This window comes from Zeugodacus cucurbitae, chromosome 5 (assembly GCF_028554725.1).
Source record: "Zeugodacus cucurbitae isolate PBARC_wt_2022May chromosome 5, idZeuCucr1.2, whole genome shotgun sequence".
In the NCBI taxonomy this organism is placed as follows: domain Eukaryota; kingdom Metazoa; phylum Arthropoda; class Insecta; order Diptera; family Tephritidae; genus Zeugodacus; species Zeugodacus cucurbitae.
Window position 1 is genome coordinate 17,094,839 of NC_071670.1, and position 22,689 is coordinate 17,117,527.

A 22,689-nucleotide genomic window follows, 5' to 3' on the forward strand; every position below is an offset into this window, starting at 1 on the left:
TGGAGCATTTGCATATGCATATGTGCGTGTGGCAAAATTGATTATACGAGTATATGCAGTGGGTAGTTGTGAGGCGTAACTTGTAGTTAATTGTTGTCGTTGTTTGATCTTTTGCATAAATTGATTTTGATTAAAAATGTATAAGATATTTTTTTAAACAAAATATTGAGGAATTAATTAAAAAATTTAATTCATAATGTTTTGATTAAATTGAAAACCCACTTCTTTGATAAAAAAATGAAAAAATTTAAATATTTCTAACAATTTGAATTTTTAAATTAATCAATGTACATATATCAGATTAAACAATAATTAAATATTATTTTCATATGTTACGTACAAAATACATTTTTTAGATTAATATTTTTATTTATTTATTTAATTTTTTTAAATTTTATTTTTATTGAATTAGCAGTTTTATTTCCAAAAAACTCTGTTTTGAATATGTTTTGGACTTTTTAATTTTTGAGAATTAATTTAACTTATTTTACATCATTTAGCTAATTTCATATTTATTTTATTTATTTTGAAGAGTATAATTGTGTATACAGTAGAATCCGGTTATTATGACATCGAAAGGAATTGACAAACACGTCATAATAAGCGGACGTCATACAAAGCGTTTTGTGAAATGAAAAACTTTTTTATGTAAATATGTATGTACTTAAGTACTTTAATACAGAAACATAGTAATTAAATATGTATACATACATATAAAATCGAAATCAAAATTGTACGTAATCAGCACATTATAACACATACAAGTGTATATTTTACTGTAAGTAATCTGTAATTTTTGTCTGCTTTTGTTTTTTCATTTTATTGTAAAAACAGTCTCTAATGCTATTGTGTATAGAAGACATAGCTATGGTCAAATTATCATTTTCAATATTGCTGTGAACAAATCGTGATAATAATTCTGCAGCTTTTAATGCCTCTTCTGCGGTAGGTAATGGTTCTTCCTCGACTTCTTCTTCCCCATCACTTTCGAGTTGTTTCTTAGCACTAATGTTCTGTACGATATTTTCATCGTTGGGTTCTTCGGATGTGAGGAGAGCGCTATCGACGTCAACATAATCTTCCCACATTTCCGGTGCTGCTAAAGAATCTGAATTTAGGTTTCGTGACCACAAAGATAAAGGAATGTCATCTTCTTCATCGAATTCATGTTCTGATATTTGAATAGGTAAACCGTCGTGGCTTTCAATGAATCCTGCATGTTTGAAACAGTTACGAATGGTACTTTGTGACATTTTATTCCAGGCATCATTAACCATCCGAATTGCATCTAGCACCGTTATTTTTGTAGAAGAGTTGTTTTCATTAGCATCAAGACAGCTAATCATTTTGAGCACTAGGTTCTTCCTAAAATTCGTTTTGAGTAATCGTATTATTCTCTGATCCATTGGCTGCAGTACTGATGTTGTATTCGGCGGAAGGAAAGCAAGTGTTATAGACTTTAAATCAGTAACATTTGGATGCGCCGGGCAATTATCAACCAGCAATAGAATTTTTTTCTTCTTCTTCACCAAATCACGATTCCAATCACGAAGCCATTTTTCAAAAAGTTCTGACGTCATCCAAGCTTTACGATTGTTAGCATAATCGACAGGTAATGATTTGACACTTCTAAAACATCTTGGTTTTTGTGACTTTCCAATAATGAGCAATTTTTTTTTCTCTGTGCCACTCATATTAGCTGCTACCATGACAGTTATTCTATCTTTCGACAACTTACCTCCACTACAATTTTCACCTTTAAATTTTAAAGTTTTATCCGGCATTAATTTGTAAAAAATTCCGGTTTCATCAGCATTAAATATCTCATCATCAGAAAATTGTCTTCGTAAATTCGGCCACACAGATATCAACCAGTTTGTTGTTGAATTTTGATCAACAGACGAAGATTCACCGACAATTTTTCCCGCCACAATGTTATGTCGAACTTTAAAACGACTAATCCAGCTTGCAGAACAATTGAAGTCGAGAATACCAAAACGTGCGGCAAAACCATTTGCCTTTTCCTGTAGCATAGGGCCGCTGACAGGTATTCCTTTGTTTCTCATGTTTTTAAACCACTGAATTAATGCTTCATCAACATTTTCTTGTCGTGATTTTCGAAGCCTCTTCGGTTTCAAAAAATTTGAATTGAACGATTGCTTAATGCGGTTCTTGTTTTTAAAAATCATTGAGATTGTCGAATGACCCACGCCAAATTCCTTTGCGAGACATGCGTTAGATTCTCCATTTTCTAATCTGCATATTATTGCACCCTTCTCCTCAATTGTAAATGCTTTACGTCGTTGTGATGACATTTTTTCACAGTAACAAACAAACAAGAATGCGTGACGTTCAAGTGTCAATTACTCACTGAGACTCAAAACAAAAACGAGCCAGGTGCCGAACGGCGTCGGGAATCAACGAACATTGCGGGAGGTGTAAATAATCATGTCAGTCATTCTAACCGGACATAATTTATTAAAAATGGGTCATAATAAGCGACATGTCACTGTAAGCGAAGTCATTATATCCGACTTTTTTATACAGAATTTTATATGAAAACCAAACTTCGTAGGGTAATTACGTCATAGTAACCAGTTGGTCAATATAGGCGGAGTCATAATAAACGGATTCTACTGTATTACTTTTTCAATTAGTTTTTAAGCATTTAATCACTTTTCAATATCTTTATATTCTCGCAACAAAGTTGCTAGAGAGTATTATAGTTTTGTTCACATAACGGTTGTTTGTAACACCCAAAACTAAACGAGTTAGATATAGGGTTACCAAAGTGATCAGGGTGAAGAGTGGAGTTCAAATCCGAATGTCTGTCTGTCTGTCCGTCCGTCCGTCTGTGCAAGCTGTAACTTGAGTAAAAATTAAGATATCTTGATGAAACTTGGCACACGTATTCCTTGGTACCATAGGAAGGTTGCTTTCGAAAATGAGCAAAATTGGACCACTGACACGCCCACAAAATGGCGAAAACCGAAAGCACATAAAGTGTCATAACTAAGTCATAAATAGAGCTGTGGAAATAAAATTTGATATGAAGGATCGCACTATGAAGGGGCATATTTGGATGTAATTTTTTTGGGGAGGTGGGCATGGCCCCGCGCCCAAATAGATTTTTTGTACATACCTCGTAACCAAGAGAGCTATATAAACCAAACTTTCTGCAGTCGTGTTTTTTAGCCACTTCTTAATACAGTCCAAAAATAAAAGAAATCGGGTAATAACCACGCCCACCTCCCATACAAAGGTTAGGTTGAAAATTACTAAAAGTGGGTTAACTCACTAACGAAAAACGTTAGAAACACTAAATTTCACATAACAAATGGCAGATTGAATCTACACTCAGCTTTTTTTACAAAATGGAAAATGAGCGTGGCGTCGCCCACTTATGGATCAAAAACCATATCTCAGTAAATACTCGACCGATTTCAATGAAACTTGGTTTGTAATAGTTTCCTTACATTCCAATGATATGTTGTGAAAATAAGCAAAATCGCTTCACAACCACGCCTACTTCCTATATACCAGAACTTTGAAGTCCATCTGAATCGTTTACATTACAATATATACATATGTAAAGTAAGCACTAGTGAAGATATCGGTGCAGAACTTTGCATAAATTCTGCATTTATATTGTGGCAGCCCCTTTCTAAAAATCACCGAAATCGGACCATAGGTTTTCAAGACCCCATATATCGAACATGAGGACCTCGGTGCTTCTAATATAATATTAGGGTTTCCAACTTTTAATAGGCTTTATACAATATATATGACGAATATGTGGGTCAAATTGTGTATTATATAATATAAATAAAGTTAAATAAATAAATTGCTAGAGTATAAAATGTTCGGTTACACCCGAACTTAGCCCTTCCTTACATGTTTAAAATTAATTTTGAAAACAATTGATATTATTTTTTGATAATTTTAAAAACTATTTTTTGTATAAAATTCTAAAAAACTGAATTGAACTATTTAAGTTAATTTGTTCTACTAAAGTTATTTTCTAAAATGTATTTTCCAATTTTTATTAAATTTTAATAATAATCAAACAAAAACAAAACAAAATTATTTTTTTTTTTCAATTTATTGGTTAATTTATTTATAAAAATTAATTTTTAAAATATATGCGATAATTTATTAATTTATTAATATTTAGTAAAATTATTTGTATTATATAATTTTTATATATTCTTATTTTTTTTATAAATATTTTTTCTAACGTTTTATGTATTTTTTTTTATATTATAGTTTATTTTAAAACTATTTCATTTTAAAATTCGGTAAGTAAAAATAATTAAAAGTCAGATAATTATTTTTTTACTTGTTGCAACAACAAGACTATTAATATTTGTTTCTTTAACATAACGCTTAAAAGCTGACGAATATTTACAATAGTATATTTACGGCCGCTTGCGGTCAGGCTCTCTTCGCCTCCCTTTTCAACCAACCAACCATATTTACTCATAAAAATTTAGATGTCTCTAGAGAAAATTCAAAACAGCCCTCCTCAGGCTTCTTCTGCCCACAATATACAATATTTTTTACCATTGAAATGTCTGTTCAACGGTTTAAATAAACATAAATTCTATAGTTAGTATATACATATTTACAGCAGGTCATTATATACACATATTCACATGTATAAATAATAGTTACCACCACTCATGCTCGGTACTCCTCGTGTGCCACTACCAAAATGCCATTAAGCACGGTCAACAGCAGCCACACAGCAGTTTTTCAAAGCACTATTTACCTTCTTCTTTATTTATAGCATTTTTTACGCTCTTTCTCTGCGCCAACGGCTTTGTGTTATGCAAAAAATGCAAGTTGCCAGGCCGAGCTTGTTGCCTCACTTGCATATTTCTGTGTTGCATGGCTTTATGGGTTTTCTGCACGCCTGCTTGCGGCACTGTTAGCTGCATTCAGAATGCAGAATGTAGTGATATTCTTTAGCGGTACATTTTAGTGAGTTTATTTGTTGTAGTGCATTGCTTTACATGCCTCGTTGCGGTTTTGGTTTGGCGGTTGCTTTTGTAGGTAGTTAAAGCACCGATATGCTTCAAGTATCTGATACTGAATTGTAAATCTGTTTAAATCAGATTTAAAATATGAGTTTCAGACTTCTTTCATTACTGCGGTATTGGGTCTGTGGTCGGTAGAAATATGGATTTTTATAAAGCTTGAAATGGAAAATAAGATCTGGATAGGGATTGTTTATGGGATTGCCTCATTGAGGTTATTATAAATATCTGGTGTAAATCATCTGAGCGTTAGTTAATTCTGAAAATTATTACAAGTTAAGAGATGAAAGTCTGGGATAGATGTTTTGGTCGAAAATATATTTTATGATACCAGTATTAGGTAAGTACACAATTTTCCACTTGCTAAAATATTGCATTAGGCTTCCATCTATTGTTAATGTATTTAATCTACCAGCCTTCAACCCTCAAATGCTCAACTATTAAAGGCAAAATAAATAGCAAAAGTAATCGTTAATGATGTCGAAGACTTTCACAAAACCACCTGTCTTCACGCAAATACGTACATATCATTGCCGACAATGTGACACAAGTTGATATCGATATTTGCTCCACGTTTCAACAGAAAAATTGAAATTTGATAGCTTACGGTTTATATATTGACAGATGTCACAACAGTAAATGCGAACAGTGCGGTAGCAAAGACAGAAGGCTTACATACATATGTATACCCCGGGATGAAATTACTATTTCATTGCCAAACGGTTGAAGTTAGCTATATAGATAATAGAGTATAGTGTGTGGTTTAAAAAATTGTATACACAAGTAAGTTTGTAAAAGGAAAAACTATTGAGTATTCACATTGATAAATGACTACTAATTGAGTCAATTATGTAAATTAAGGGAGAAATTAGTTCTTACTCAAATTAATACTAAATTAAACTAACTAATTGTGTCATTAGCTAATTGTCTTTCTGAAAGGTATTTGCTAATTAACCACACTAATATATAAAGTTTTAAATTGTTAATTGAGTACTAATTGAGTCAATTAGATAATTGTTTTCACAGAAATAGATAGGTAGAAATTACTATTTTTTCACAATAATGTATATGTGTTAAGATGTTACTTGTCTACTAATTGAGTCAATTAACAAATTGTTTTTACTGGAAGCTTTGGATAGAGATACTAATTAACCACACTAATACTCATATGAAATTTAATTTTTGTTAATTATTCTCATTAAAGAGTGCGTATATATTCATATAAATAAGGTTACTAACATGTAAGAATCATTTATTTAATATAAAGTGGATATTATATTATATAAAATTTATGGAATCGTATATTAAACAGACAAGAATTATTTAAGTATATCTTTCACTTCAATATCTAGCGACTGCAACTGCTTAGCCATGTGCAACATCTGGCGAACGCATTGAAACGTAAGAATAATACCGTTACACAGTAAGTATGCGCTTGAGTTACTGCAACATTCGCGTTAAAGTGCCACCATTTTGAAGAAATTACTAACAGCAACATGTCATAATGACAGAAAAATGATTTTAGCAGTGCGAAATGGGTGAAACATATAAGTATTTTTCACATTTTATCGCCTGTGGCTGTCCGTCCGCATTTTCGCTTACAAAAGCTGCGAAGTTTTGCTGTTGATTGAGTGGCAACAAAGTATAACAACAATTGACAGGCAGTGTCGGACAACAGTTACACAGAGTGCAAGCTGTTGCAAAGCGATTGTTACATAGGTAGTGTTACATTGTTGCAGCTACGCAGTCGATCACAAAAATATATACAAAATTGCATTTTAAAATGGCAGCCGTTGTTATTGTTATAAACGCTTATAAGTGCTATAGTTGCTTGCAGCAATGTAGCATGCCACATTGATTATTGCTGTACCATGTTGCTTGTTGGCAACAACAACAGCAGCATGCGCCGTTAAGTGAAATGCAATTGAGACGGTTTCAGTTTATTTGCTTTTTCTGCAAATTTCTTCTTTCACTGCAATCTTTCACGCTTTATTTATCACATTATCAATGCAATGTGCTGGTGGTATTATTATTGTTATTGTGATGGCTTTGCTGATTGTTGTAGCGAAATGTAAATTGACTGATTATATTGTGTGCTATAATGCTACAATTGGGTTCAATGGCAGTGAGGTGATTCAAATTATGATAAAGAAAATAAATAGAGATATCAATTCAACCAGATATTATTGCAAATTACATTCGTAAACAGGTGGCAACGTTATTAAAAACCATTTTTGTCATTTTTTCTTCCATAGCCACGTTTTAGATCTATAATTCGTATTTAAATTTATATGCTAAATTTTACACCGATTTTTAATGATTTTTAATCAATTGGTCTCCGGCAACGCCAAAAAACCAGTTGGTACGATGAGAATTGTCGTTCCGCAGTGGAGAGAAAACAGACTGCCTACCTCGCAACGTTGCGATCGACCACAACACGTTCGGGGTGGGATAGATATCGAGAACTGAAGAGGGAAGCGAGACGCATTTGCAGACGTAAAAAGAAAGAGGCCGAAATGCGTGAGTATGAAAAGCTTGAAAAGCTGGCCGACATGGGTAATGCTCGAAAATTTTATGAAAAGATGAGGCGATTAACAGAAGGTTTCAAGACCGGAGCATTATTATGTAGGGACCGAGAAGGTAATCTGGTAACGGATGTCCAGAGCACACTGGGATTATGGAGGGAACACTTCTCCGACCTGCTCAATGGCAGTGAAAGTACAACACCAGGAGATGGCGAACCCGATTCCCCAATCGATGACGATGGAATAGATGTCCATTACCCGACCATGAAGAAATTCGAATAGCAATTACCCGCTTGAAGAACAACAAAGCGGCGGGGGCCGATGGATTACCGGCCGAGCTATTCAAATACGGCGGCGAAGAACTGATAAGGTGCATGCATCAGTTTCTTTGTAGAATATGGTCGGAAGAAAGCATGCCTGACGATTGGAATCTTAGTGTGCTCTGCCCAATCCATAAGAAGGGAGACCCCACAATCTGCGCCAACTACCGTGGTATAAGTCTCCTCAATATCGCATATAAGGTTTTGTCGAGCGTATTGTGTGAAAGACTAAAGCCCACCGTCAACGAACTGATTGGAACTTATCAGTGTGGCTTTAGACCTGGAAAATCCACAATGGACCAGATATTCACCATGCGCCAAATCTTGGAAAAGACCCGAGAGAGAAGAATCGATACTCACCATCTTTTTATCGATTTTAAAGCTGCCTTCGATAGCACGAAAAGGAGCTGCCTTTATGCCGCGATGTCTGAATTTGGTATCCCTGCAAAACTAATACGGCTATGTGAGCTGACGTTGAGCAACACCAAAAGCTCCGTCAGGATCGGGAAGGACCTCTCCGAGCCGTTCGATACCAAACGAGGCTTCAGACAGGGTGACTCACTATCGTGCGGCTTCTTCAATCTATTGCTGGAAAAAATAATACGAGCTGCAGAACTAAATAGAGAGGGTACAATCTTCTACAAGAGTGTACAGCTCCTGGCGTATGCCGATGATATTGATATCATCGGAAGCAACAACCGCGCCGTTTGTTCTGCGTTTTCCAGACTAGATAAAGAAGCGAAGCGTATGGGTCTGGTGGTGAATGAGGACAAGACGAAATATCTCCTGTCAACAAACAAACAGTCGGCGCACTCGCGTCTTGGCTCCCACGTCACTGTTGACAGTCATAACTTTGAAGTTGTAGATAATTTCGTTTATCTGGGAACCAGCATTAACAACACCAACAATGTCAGCCTTGAAATCCAACGCAGAATCACTCTTGCCAACAGGTGCTACTTTGGACTGAGTAGCCAATTGAAAAGTAAAGTCCTCTCTCGACGAACCAAAATCAAACTCTATAAGTCGCTCATTATTCCTGTCCTGATGTATGGCGCTGAAGCGTGGACGATGACAACATCCGATGAGACGACTCTTGGGGTTTTCGAGAGAAAGGTTTTGCGCAAGATTTTTGGTCCTCTAAACATTGGCAACGGCGAATACCGCAGGCGATGGAACGATGAGCTGTACGATTTATACGACGACATTGACATAGTTCAGCGAATAAAAAGACAGCGGCTACGCTGGCTAGGTCATGTTGTACGGATGGAAGAAAACACTCCAGCTCTGAAAGTATTCGATGCAGTACCCGCTGGAGGAAGCCGCGGAAGAGGACGACCTCCACTCCGGTGGAAAGACCAAGTGCAAAGTGACCTGGCTTCACTTGGTGTTTCCAGTTGGCGCCAAAAAGCAAAAAGGAGGAATGAGTGGCGCGCTCTGGTGGATTCGGCTATAATCGCTTAAAGCGGTTCCTACGCCATATATATATATATATATATATATATATAATCAAGGTGGCAATACTTACTCTATACTTTTACTGATACCAATCCAAATATCTTAGGTAATGTACGCATATTGTATTAAAAAATTTTGAACTAAAGTTTATTATTTTTTTATTCGTATATATTTTCCAATATGGTGGCAACCCTATATACATTTATTTTGCAGTAATTTTGTCTAAAATTTTAATTTCGAACGTTTTTTGAAACTTTGTCGTATAAACAAGGTTTTAAAATAACATATACAAAATCAAGAAAAAGTGGCAACTACTTAAAAAAATACTAGTTCTAGCAAAGTATGTTTAAAGAACTTTTAACGGATTCCCCTTAAATATATATAATTTATCATTTTTTAAAAGTGGAAGTCCATTAACACGTTGACTGCCAAGACCATTTTCTGAAAACTGTCCAAAAATGACATTTTGATTTTTTCACATTATATTACTAAAAACTCTATTTCTAGATCATTGGTATCATCAAAAATTAAAAATGATGTTTTTTTGAGGAGAAAAAGGACCTACGAGTTATCTCGTAGTTGTCGTCTGGGAAAGAACGCTACGAATTATCTCGTAGTAGGTAGGTCCTTTTTTTCCTAAAAAACATCATTTTTGCTTTCTATAGTATTTTGTTTTATAGTTATTATTATTTATTACAATTATCATAATTTAATTATTATTTTATGGCGTTGATTGGAGATTTCCAACCACTTAAAAAAAAAATAGATCTAAAGAGCTCCATATTTAGAGTGTTTACCACCAACGGAAAAAAACAGCGTCCGACAAAGCCATGTCGTGTGTGTACCCAAGAAAAAGAAAACGCCGAGAACGCGTTACTTCTGCCCAGCCTGTCCAGAGAAAGCAGCCCTTTGTGTGGAAAATTGTTTTAAAAACTACCACAAACAATAATATATTGCTTTATTTATTGTATTTGAGTTATTTTTTCCATTATATTGAATGAATTTTTCCATAACTTTTTTTTTTTTAATAAAAAAAAGCTCACGGAAGCCAAACCCAACATTTTTTTATTTTCCCAAAAGCCATTTATCGATACTAACACTATTATAATACGGTTTTACTCGTAGCTACACAAAAAGTGGTAGTTTTAGGTGTTAAGAGATAACTCGTAGTTGGCTTCCGGGAAGGGAAATCATACTACGAGTTATCTCGTAGTTGGCAGTCAACGTGTTAATAATATATATTTTAAGGCATAGCTTTCTAATTATATTTTCCATTAATTTTATTTATTTAATTTAAGTTATTGTATGTGGCAATATTTTTCTGCAAGAATCAGATTTCGCTTGGATCTAGTTAATAAAATTAAATGTATATATATTTAGCGTTTTAAGCGATTATAGCCGAATCCACCAGAGCGCACCATTAAAATTATATTTAAATTTATTATGTGTCAATTTCTTACTAGAAAAATTAGCTCCCTACTTATGACATTATATACTAAACTCTTAATTTATTTAAACTCTTTACTTAAACTCTTTGAGAATATCAAAATATGAATTTTACATTCTCGACTCTACTTATTTATCAACTTCAGAAATCCTTAAACCACTGCCATATAACCTCAAACATAAAATAAAATCATGGCAATAACAATAAGATAAGCAACAGCGCATAAAGTCAATAATACGAAAACAATAAAAGCAAACAAACAATAACCGTTAGCTGTGAAGCGGGGATGAAGCTATCAAAATTCCACTGTGCCGATTGAGCCGTTAAATTTTCGCGCATAAAACATAAAACAAATTGCCTTTAAAAAAGCGAAGAGCATACTGTTTAGCACAAATAACGCTTAAACGCGCCAATAAACGCCCAAAAAGCCGTAACGCCTAAAAGTAGATAATAAAATTTAATGAAGTGTAACTAACAGACGCGCCACGCCCACACACGCACAGCAGTCTCGATTGGAAGCGCGTTTGCTACAACAAATTGGCTGGCAGTTGCCACAAGTTTGCTTGAGAGTGGGGGGTTTTAAACTTTACTTGTCATTAAAGATTTCACAATTGACACGCCTAATTTTATATTAAAATGAATTTCGCCTCATTTGCGCACTAATGTGCCATATACAGCATATGCGCTCGCCTATTAACGAAGTGGAATTGCGAGAAATTGAGGCAAAACAAATCAAAGCGTAGCTAACACCTAACACTGCACCACAAGGAGCCGCAAAGTGTGGCAACTCCAACGCATGTGTATGTGCGTGTTAAGTTGCGGTTTTGACGACACTCCAGAGATTGCCACTTTACACTTTCACAGCCGGAAAGTATGGAAGTGAGATTTTATTGAGTCTGATAAGTGGTTTGTCAACAACAAACAGTTAAAAAGGAAAGTGGCATGGAGAATAGAGAAGGAGTGCAATAAAAGCAATGAAAGTGGTAGCATGCAAAGGGTAGGGTGAAGAAATTCGAGTATCTGCGCATAATTGAAAATACCACACGCACTTATGCATTCATAAAGCAACAACAACAACAGGCATGTGGGTGTGTGTATATTATAGTGCAACACACACTCTTATTCATATATGTAACTGTATATAGAAACAGTTGTGCGCCTAGTCGGCTGCCTAGCATTGCATATGCCATAATTTTCATGTGCTTTTTGACATTTCATTGCCGTGATTTCCGGTTTGTTGTTGTTTTTGTATGTTGTACACAGGCTAAAAATAATGTCTAGGGCACACACATTTGTTTGTGTGCGTGTGTGTGTGTATATGTGTGTTTGATGAAGGCTTTTCTAACGATAAGTACCTTTGCCGGCTGCTTTATGTATTAGAAACACAATTGTTGTTGTTATGACAGAGCATATAGTTGAGTATCTGAAGGGTATTTGGAAAGTGCATTTCGAAACTGTCTCTCAGCGCACACTTAACACGCGTATAATTAGAAATGCAGGGTGCTTAAATATGTGCATACGGAAGTACATATGTACCTATGTATGTTTGTATATATGTAAGTACCTATGTATGTTAGTATATATGCAATTCTCTATGTAATCCTATGCAGTTGCAATAAAACGTATATTAAAGTGCAGCGTTGACAGACGAAGGTTGAGCTGCTACTTAAAATTATAGTCTTCAAGAGCTCAATGTTTTGAGTATAGTCTTTCTATAATGACAAATGATTTTCATTACAACTGTATTAGAGGTCACACTCTACAAGCTAATGAGTATGCTTGAACAGATAACATGAAGTGTGCATTTACTGGAATGATCTATTTGAAATAGTAATCAAGGCATCGATTATTGTTTCTACTGTTGTTGGTGTTATAATTTTTAAAATAGCTTTAAAAGGCTTTCCTTTATCAGTTTAAGAGAGTTTTGAATATATATCTAGATCCACTCCGATGTGTAGGTCTGAGTTGTGGGCATATGAGTTTTGAAATGGTTCTTAGAATCAGTGTCTTTTTTTAATCAAGTCTCTTAGTCATTTTAAACCATTATGTTTAAGATGGAAATGCCTTATAGATGAGAATAATCATTTTTAAAAGAAAATTTCAAATTTGAGATACGTAACTTATGTCTTTAAAATGGGTTATATCTCGAAAATTACGTTTTAAATATACTTAGACTGATTGTTCTTCTTTACTGTCATATACTTACACGGACTGAAAGCTTTTTCGCACAGAAGTTAATTGATCAATTAACCGACCTTTATTCGACTAAGGGGCAAAAACTGGTTTCTCAGTTATAATCTTAATGTATTAAATTAATTTGGATGTGCGAAAAACCTATTAGACTTATTGTAAGTTAGAAAATCACAGTTTCTTTACATTGCCATCATCGACTCATATCAGAATCCATTTACAAATCCAAAGAAGCCTCTCAATGGATGTTCTCATATATCAGGAGTTTGAAGAACAACATGAAACATTAATATGTAGGTATTTAAACTAAATTACTGGTAATTAAAAACTAATTATTGTAGTATGATTAGTCAATAACCCAGTCTTTAGGGTTAGTTAACATCAGCAAAAGACGTATAAATTATTTAGAGAACGTTAGAGTACTTTATCTCCAAGTATAATACGTTTTTTGAGTATTAAGAAAATATATATTACTAAATAATATGAACAATTGCAGAAAAAACAATTTCCAATTTGTGGAAAATTAAAAAATAATAATAATAAATTTCATTACAAAATATTATTATATACAAATTTTCTTTACTTCAAGTAATTAATATACCAAATTCTTCCAAATAATAAATTATTTAATACCAACAGATGCTCATCTAATGCAAATACTAGGCCTACCACAACGCTCACTCTCATTTTACTACCAAACACACACCGTCTTCAGGTCTTAACTGAGGTCAGTTAAGTTTATGCTGTGTAAAATACGCTAAAGAATTAGCTTAATCTATTTATATGCGCTTATTTGCAGTAAACAGTGGGCTATTTGTGAAGCTAAAGGCTTAACATGTCTACAAGTGTCACTTGAGTGCAGAAGCCGGGTAGATGGCAACACCCAAACAACAGTAACAAAAACACACAAAGCTACATACGAACGAATACCTGTCAGCAAGTAATGCTTAGCAGTGAGGCACATAAATATTTGTAAGTCCACAATAAAGTAAAAAAAAAAAACAATATTTACACGCAATGTTGCATATGTATGCGCTGTTATTTAGCGTGTTTGCATAAGTATGTGATAATGTTAAACCGCAGCGTAATGTGGGCTTGTCGCATTACATGTGGGCAGTGATAAAGCCATAGTACTGCGTTGTAAAGTAGATTTGCGTAAGAATTATGCGCTCAAATATATGTACATAGACAGAGCCAAACATACAAACTTACATACATATATACTTGTAGAGGCAAGACTATATACATGTTAAAGTTAATATAAACAGCTGTCAACTAAGCAGCTAAGTAGCTGCATATCAGTGTATGTAAATTAAAATGCGGCTAGTTTAAAGTCTAAATGGTAGCAAAAAACGAAAACATTTAAGCACAAGGGCTTACGCCAACTTGTCTGGGGCAACATGCCGCGTGTGTTTTATGTTACAATAGGCGGCGAGTGTGTGTGGGGTCCATATAAATGACACTAAGTGGTATGTTATAGAAAAAGTAGTAGTACGCGGTAAAAGTATATAAGTGGTCCGAAATGTAGTAGTTTGAAGACTAGTCTGAGGACTAATGCAAATTTGTTACAATATATGGTAATTTCTTCAATTTATTTAGAACATAAATGATTCATGACACATCGGAGGTCAGATATTTACTAGCAACCAAATGTGGAATTTCATATGCAGGGGTTCACAAACTAATTTATGGTTTTCTTTGACTTTTATGTTATAAAATATAGGTAAATGAAATAATATTTGTTATTGAATTATTTATTAAAAAACTAATTCATAAATATAATATATGTAAATCATATACAGGGGTTCACAAACTTTTTCCGTTTTTATCAACAATTTAAAACCAATTAAAAATATGTTTGCTTCGAACTCTTTTATAAAAATAATAATTAATTAATTACTTTAATTAAACAAATAATTAAAATTCCAATACAGGAGTTCACAAACTAATTTATGGTTTCCTTTGACTTTTATGTTATGAAATAAATATGAATAAAATAATATTTGTTATTGAATTATTTATTAAAAAACTAATTCAGAAATATATGTAAATCATAAGCAGGGGTTCACAAACTTTGTGAATAAATATTGACTTGATTACAAAAAAAAAAAACATTTCGTAATCGGAGTTGAACATTCTTTTTTCAATGTTTTTCAACCTTTTCAGCTGTTGTCCAAAATAAAATATCACATTTCAAATTTACCAAAAAAAACCCGTACCCATCTCAAAACATCTAGTTTGCGTACCCTGTCCAATCACTATTGCTCACGTTTCTTAGAATTATCTGTTGTTGCAGATGCGCGAAAAAAAGTATTCTTTACTGTAGCAAATGCAAATAAGTGAGTGTAGTAATAGAATACAAACAACGCACATTTGAAATGCAGTTAACCTTGTGTGCGACCATTCACTCGATTATATTGCATGAGTTGTTAGTTTATTTAATAAAAGTAGCACGTCGTCTTAGAGACTTGATAATGATAAAGTAATTGAAATACATTTCAGATTCATTGGAAATTATATTAATAAATATTTTTCAGTTGAAAGAGTGACATACGGTTCCTGAAAACTTATTAACGGATTTTTTAGGTTAATTAAAAAAAGTGAGAAAAAACTAAAAAAATACAGTTCCAAGCATTTTTTACCAAAAAAATTAAACTTGAAAATCATTAAAGTTTTGATAAATTTTATTTGATGGTAATATTCTCTAAAAAATTAAATATTAAATTTATTAATTAAAAAAAAAAATATTTACAATAAAAAAGGATGATACAAAACATGAAATAATTTGAAGTGTAAAAAGAATATTTTGATAAATTCTAAATTTATATTTATAATTTGTAAGATTTAATTTTTTATGTGTAAATATTTTAACTTTTCATGTTAAAAATACGTTTATAAATATTATAATTCTTTAATTTAAAATATGAAAAATTAAAATATCATAATTTTTTTATTTAAAATATTAAATATACAACATTTTATTACTTTTTTTTACTTGAAATACAAAATATAAATACTTTCATAAATTTTTTATTTTCCATATAAAATATATTATACATGTTTTTATTTAAGATATAAAATATAAAAAATAGTATTATTTTTTTATTTCAAATTTTTTATAAATTTTATTAAATTCATTTTTTTTTTTTTTTTTGAAAGTCTTAGAATTTTATCAAATTTAAATTTTCGATTTAATAATTATATAAATATTTTTTTATCTTTAAAAACATTTTTAATTCTAAAGATATATGTGTATATATACTTAAATTTTTTTCCAATTAAAATTTTCAAAAAAAGTTATTTGCTTTCACAAAAAATTAAATTAACTCTAGACAAGCACTAGCCAACACTCAACAAAACCACAGCATAGTTGCTAATAACAAGCCAAGCAATTTGTGGTAAGCGAGCGAGCGCCAAGCTTTTTCTACACACAGTCCAGGCAGGTCCACAGTAATAAAACAAGCTATATATAAATATTATAAATTACAAGTTTTTTACACACGCATATATTCACATGCGTGTATGTATGCCATAAATATTTTCCAATGCTTGGGTCGGTCCCCGTTTGGCTTGCATTGATTACAAATTGCCGCATTCAATAAAATAAAATTCCACATTAATCGAGTTGAATGGGCGAACGAACGAGTTCTCCCCACGAGAAAAACATATAAGCATACATATTTACACATATGTTTATGTATGTGTGTGTGATATTTTTCTTTGATTTCTTCGACTACTATTTTTCCCCCAACAATTTCTGGGTGTGTAATCGGGCAATGGCCAGTCAGGCAGCTCGCCAGTTGGGAATGCACAGATGCAAACATACATACATATGCTACTACGCCCACAACATGGCTGCATACAACAACACATGTAAGTACATTTGTTGTAGCCAACTCTCGGCAATTGCTGGCTATCAGCTTCCAATTGCTGTTGTTTGGCTAACGCAAATTGACTTTATTGCAATAAAATTTTATTTTATTACAAAGAAATATGGGAAAAGTGGTAAAAGTTGAAAATGATTGTTGAAAAATTGATAATAATAAAAAGTGAAAACCAAAAAACTTACACAAATTTACACACAGACGCATGTGTGCGGCGGTGTGTAAAATGCAGTCGCGCACAAATTATATGCAATTCATATATGGAAATTTCGATTTTTCTTAACCAGTTCCCAGCGGACGGTGTGGCAGCAGCAACGCATTCAATTGCAACAACAAAAGCATAAATATGATTTGTTGTTGTTTTTGTAGTTAACTGCGCTTTTTGAAGCACAAATAGTTTCATATATATATGTATATAACACACAAATATGTAAATAGTTCAATCTGCCATGTCTGCCCTGCGCCCAATATCTTTGCTGCCTGCCACTTTATTTTTATCTCAGCGCTGCTCACAGTCGCTGTCATCTGAATATTCAAAATTTTTGGTTACATATTTTTTTACTTAAATAATTTTCAGCTATCTTTCTCTAGTGTTACAGTAATTTGCAGTGGCACAGCTTTGGAGGGGTTTAAAATGTGGGACTCATTCAGCGCTCAATTGTAAATTTAGCTATAAATTAAATAAGTTTCATTGCATGAATTTTGAACAGAATTTTTGTTTTTTAATTATAAAAAATATTTCAATAATTTTTTAAATTTTGATTAATTTGGTAAGATGAAAGAAATATTTTTTATGCATTTTTTAATAAGTTAAGCCAACTTCGATACATTAATCAATACATTAAAAAAAATATAAAATAAATCCTCTGTAATATATTAAAGTTATTTAGAAAAATGATTCCAAATTTGGTACGAAATTTTAAAAAATAAATTAATTTTATACTTTATTAAAATCAGAAAGATATACGGTATTAAAAATTTAAAAAATGTGTAATAATATAAAAAAAATTATATTTGTAAAAAATAATAACACTCAACCCCCTTAACCACTTTCTGTTCCAACCACTGTCGTTATATTTTTGTATGCAAATATGTGTCTCTTTCTAATAATCACTACCAATTAATCGCTCATTAGGCGGCATCTTTTCAACTCATTTGAGTGAGAGCAAATTTTCACAACCAAAAAAAAGTAAAAAACAAGAGAAATAATTTGAAAAACAAAAATTATATTTCCGACATTTTCTCACCCTTTTCATATTTCTCTTGCGCTAAGTATGGATAATGACATTGAATAAGTGACGAGGGATATTCTATACTTCATTATATCACTTTTTATATTAGTTGTTTATAGAAAATGAAATTATGAAGAAAAGTCTGATCTGGAATGTAGGAATAGATCAAACATTTTTAAAAAATAATAATATTTGGAAGCAAAAAAATAGATGTTAATATAGTAATTAATAATCCCAGTAATCTACAATATCCAAATAGATAAAAGTGTTTGAAAGTTATTTTAATTATTAAAATTTTTGGAAAATAAGAAAGCTATTACTATAAATATAAAATTTTAGCTAGTACTATAAAGTAAAACCTGTTAAGTTGGACACCCTTTTATTTAGACACTCGCTCAAATTGGACAAATGTTATGTGCCAACATAATATAGTACAAAATATCCATAAATTCACTGCTTAATGTGGACACTGTCTGTCTTGGAAGTTCGACAAAATTAGTCCAACATTTTAAACAGCAAACATTAAAATCCTTTCTATCTTGGAGAATACATTTAATATGTATCCATATTTGCATGCTATTTACTTATATTACACACAATAGTATTTGTATTTCGGCCTCCATAGAATATTTCAAACGTTGCAATACCGTAATTTTTGTGAAATTTGGAATGTATCAAATATCATGGATTAGCTATAACTTCTTTTATTATTTAGTGAACTCAATGTACGTTTTTTGAGAAAAAAAAATATTTTTTTTATAACATGAACACTCGTATAACTTGGACAAAAAGTGCTGAACCGCAGGTGTCCAGCTTAGACAGGTTTTACTGTATATTTATACAAAATTTCCTCAAATAATTCCTAAAGTTTTCGGCGCTATTCATGTAATGGCTTTTTTATACAGCCAAATTAATTGAACCATCAACATATTTATTGACTTTTTGCCTTTTACACTCGATAACCGATCAGCTGTTATACATTTTTGTTTTTGCTGTTCATAAGTCGTTGGTAAGTTTCATCAGCTGATTGATATTTTTTAGCAGTGACAACACCGTAGCTTTTTTTTATCAAAAAATTCAGCCAATCGCAGACAAAGGCGCCTGCTAAACGTTCAGTATTTATCGTGATATTTCCTTTATCGCGATATTTATTGAACGTTTAGCCTGCAATATTGATGGATCACGATCCATATCACAAAATATTTAAGTATTTGGAAATCCAGATCGCGGATCGTGGATCGCGAGATAAATATTGAATGTGTAGCATATTTTGTGATTTACAAGTCCGAATTGGTGAAATACAGTGACAAAATTTTAAAATTAACTTTATTCTAATAATTGAACATGAATTATACTGTTTACAATAGAATCTTTGCCAGAGCTATGCAACTCATCTGCCAAAGGTTTTTTGATGACGTCCAAATATTGGATACATATAATGAATTGATAGCCAAACATGATTTGCTTAGGTTTTCTTCCGAAATTTTATGAAAATATGTACGAAAAAATAAACAAATAAATTTTTAAAATATTTTTTCTTATGAAAACACTAACAACATCGTATAAATATTGACGTAATATATACGTCGAAAAGCTGCAATCGCAACAGACAGCCACGAAATACTCTACTCGACTTGCACTCCTGCTCTCTGAGAGCACTCATCAGCATCTCGGTATAAGGGAACTGTGGAACGGCATCTCAAACTCACTGCGTACCGCTGCAGCCGAAACAATTGGTTTTCGGCAACGACAAAAAACAAGCTGGTACGATGAGGAGTGCCGTCTCGCAGCGGAGAGAAAACAGACTGCCTACCTCGCAACATTGCAAACGACCACAACACGTGCGGGATGGGATAGATACCGAGAGCTGAAGAGGGAAGCGAGACGCATTTGCAGACAAAAAAAGAAAGAGGCCGAAATGCGTGAGTACGAAGAGCTTGAGAAGCTGGCAGACAGAGGGAATGCTCGAAAATTTTATGAAAAAATGAAGCGACTTAACGAAGGTTTCAAGACCGGAGCATCCTCATGTAGAGACCAAGGTGGTAATCTGGTAACCGATGTCCAGGGCATACTGGGATTATGGAGGGAACACTTCTCCGACCTGCTGAATGGCAGTGAGAGTACAACAACAGGAGATGGCGAACCCGATCCCCCAATCGATGACGATGGAACAGATGTTCCATTACCCGACCATGAAGAAATTCGAATAGCAATTACCCGCTTGAAGAACAACAAAGCAGCGGGGGCCGATAGATTACCGGCAGAACTATTCAAATACGGCGGCGAAGAACTGATAAGGTGCATGCATCAGCTTCTTTGCAGAATATGGTCGGAAGAAAGCATGCCTGACGATTGGAATCTCAGTGTGCTCTGCCCAATCCATAAAAAGGGAGATCCCACAATCTGCGCCAATTACCGTGGGATCAGCCTCCTAAATATCGCATACAAGGTTCTATCGAGCGTATTGTGTGAAAGACTAAAGCCCACCGTCAACAAACTGATTGGACCTTATCAGTGTGGCTTTAGACCTGGAAAATCGACAACTGACCAGATATTCACCATGCGCCAAATCTTGGAAAAGACCCGAGAAAAGAGGATCGACACACACCACCTTTTTGTCGATTTTAAAGCTGCTTTCGACAGCACGAAAAGGAGTTGCCTTTACGCCGCGATGTCTGAATTTGGTATCCCCGCAAAACTAATACGGCTGTGTAAATTGACGTTGAGCAACACCAAAAGCTCCGTCATGATTGGGAAGGGCCTCTCCGAGCCGTTCGATACCAAACGAGGTTTCAGACAAGGTGACTCACTATCGTGCGACTTCTTTAACCTGATGCTGGAAAAAATTATAAGAGCTGCAGAGCTAAACCGAGAAGGTACAATCTTCTACAAGAGTGTACAGCTCCTGGCGTACGCCGATGATATTGATATCATCGGAAGCAACAACCGCGCCGTTTGTTCTGCTTTTTCCCGCATGGATAAGGAGGCGAAGCGAATGGGTCTGGAGGTGAATGAGGACAAGACGAAATATCTCCTGTCATCAAACAAACAGTCGGCGCATTCGCGTCTTGGCTCCCACGTCACTGTTGACAGTCATAACTTCGAGGTCGTAGATAATTTCGTATACCTGGGAACCAGCATCAACAACACGAACAATGTCAGCCTCGAAATCCAGCGCAGAATAACTCTTGCCAACAGGTGCTACTTTGGACTGAGTAGGCAATTGAACAGTAAAGTCCTCTCTCGACGAACCAAAATCAAGCTCTACAAGTCGCTTATCATTCCCGTCCTGCTTTACGGTGCAGAAGCTTGGACGATGTCAACATCAGATGTGACGACACTAGGAGTTTTCGAGAGGAAAATTTTGCGCAAGATTTATGGTCCTCAGAACATTGGCAACGGCGAATACCGCAGACGATGGAACGATGAGCTGTACGAGTTATACGACGACATTGACATAGTTCAGCGAATAAAAAGACAGCGGCTACGCTGGCTGGGTCATGTTGTCCGAATGGACGAAAACACTCCAGCCCTGAAAGTGTTCGATGCAGTACCCGCCGGAGGAAGCCGAGGAAGGGGAAGGCCTCCACTCCGTTGGAGGGACCAGGTGGAGAGCGACCTGGTTACACTTGGGATCTCCAACTGGCGCCGAACTGCGGCTATAACCGGCTAAACGGTTGCAACGCCAATCACATACATACAATATATATTGCACGTCTAGCAGTCGCGAAGTAATCCATCAATATTCAATATAGATCGCGATCCAAATATCACGATTCATATTGAAGGTGTAGCAGGCCCCAAAGACGTCTTTGTCGCAGGGTTGCATTTCATTTTCAAGTCGATTAAAATTCAATTAAAAATCAATGTATATTTTTATTTTATATGTTAAATCGACCTTAATAAGCGTTTTAATCGAGAAGAGGCCGGTTAATTGATCAATTCGCTTCTATATAAAAAGGCAATAAGCTCCTTAGACCGCATATGCTCAACTTTGTGGCTTTTAATATATAATGATCTCTACTGGCATAAAATATGATCAATTTTAAAATAATATTATTTTTTAATTTTACGATACAAACTTTATTGGAACATGAGCAATTGTTATGTTCTGAATATTATTTTTTATATTATTGAAGAGTATACTTAAATTGACTGCAATAAAGGTGAAAATCAGTTAACTTTCTATACAGTGGCACGTTCCTTTTAATTTAAACATAATAATTATAAAAATACAAATAAAACAAGTGTTACGTGATAGGTGTTAAAAAAATTTCAAATTATATTTATACTGAAAAAACTTCCCAACATTAACAACCCACACAATTACTAAAGAAAACAAAAAAAACTAAACAATTCAAAGAAAATATTAGTCGAAAATGTTGTTACATGTTGTGCAAATTAAGGCAAGCCTATTAAAGTTTTAACAACTGCAGTGGCGCAAAGCAGCTTCCAAGCGCTGTAGCAACACAAGCAAACAACAAAAGCTAGCACAACAGCAGTGGCATAAGCACATGTGTACATTTAAGTTTTTATAAATTTGTTTTATTTGTTTTTGTTGTTATTTCTTCGTCACTTTACCATTTGTGGTTAGTGC

The 22,689-nt window shown here is 33.8% G+C and overlaps 2 protein-coding genes across 10 annotated transcripts in view; both read right to left on the minus strand.

Annotated features, from left to right (window-relative positions):
* Positions 1 to 22,689, minus strand: part of LOC105217115 (protein sprint) — a 444,786-nt gene that overhangs the window by 133,406 nt on the left and 288,691 nt on the right. The gene's annotated exons all lie outside the window — the stretch shown is intronic.
* On the minus strand, positions 453 to 4,011 carry LOC128922307 (tigger transposable element-derived protein 4-like). The gene has a single exon (XM_054232313.1). It carries the CDS (start codon positions 2,313 to 2,315, stop codon positions 774 to 776), a length of 1,542 nt encoding a protein of 513 aa, XP_054088288.1. The 5' UTR covers positions 2,316 to 4,011; the 3' UTR covers positions 453 to 773.

Excerpts from the sequence above, each read along its gene's own strand:
- LOC128922307 (XM_054232313.1), bottom strand. The coding sequence starts at position 2,315 with ATGTCATCACAACGACGTAAAGCATTTACAATTGAGGAGAAGGGTGCA.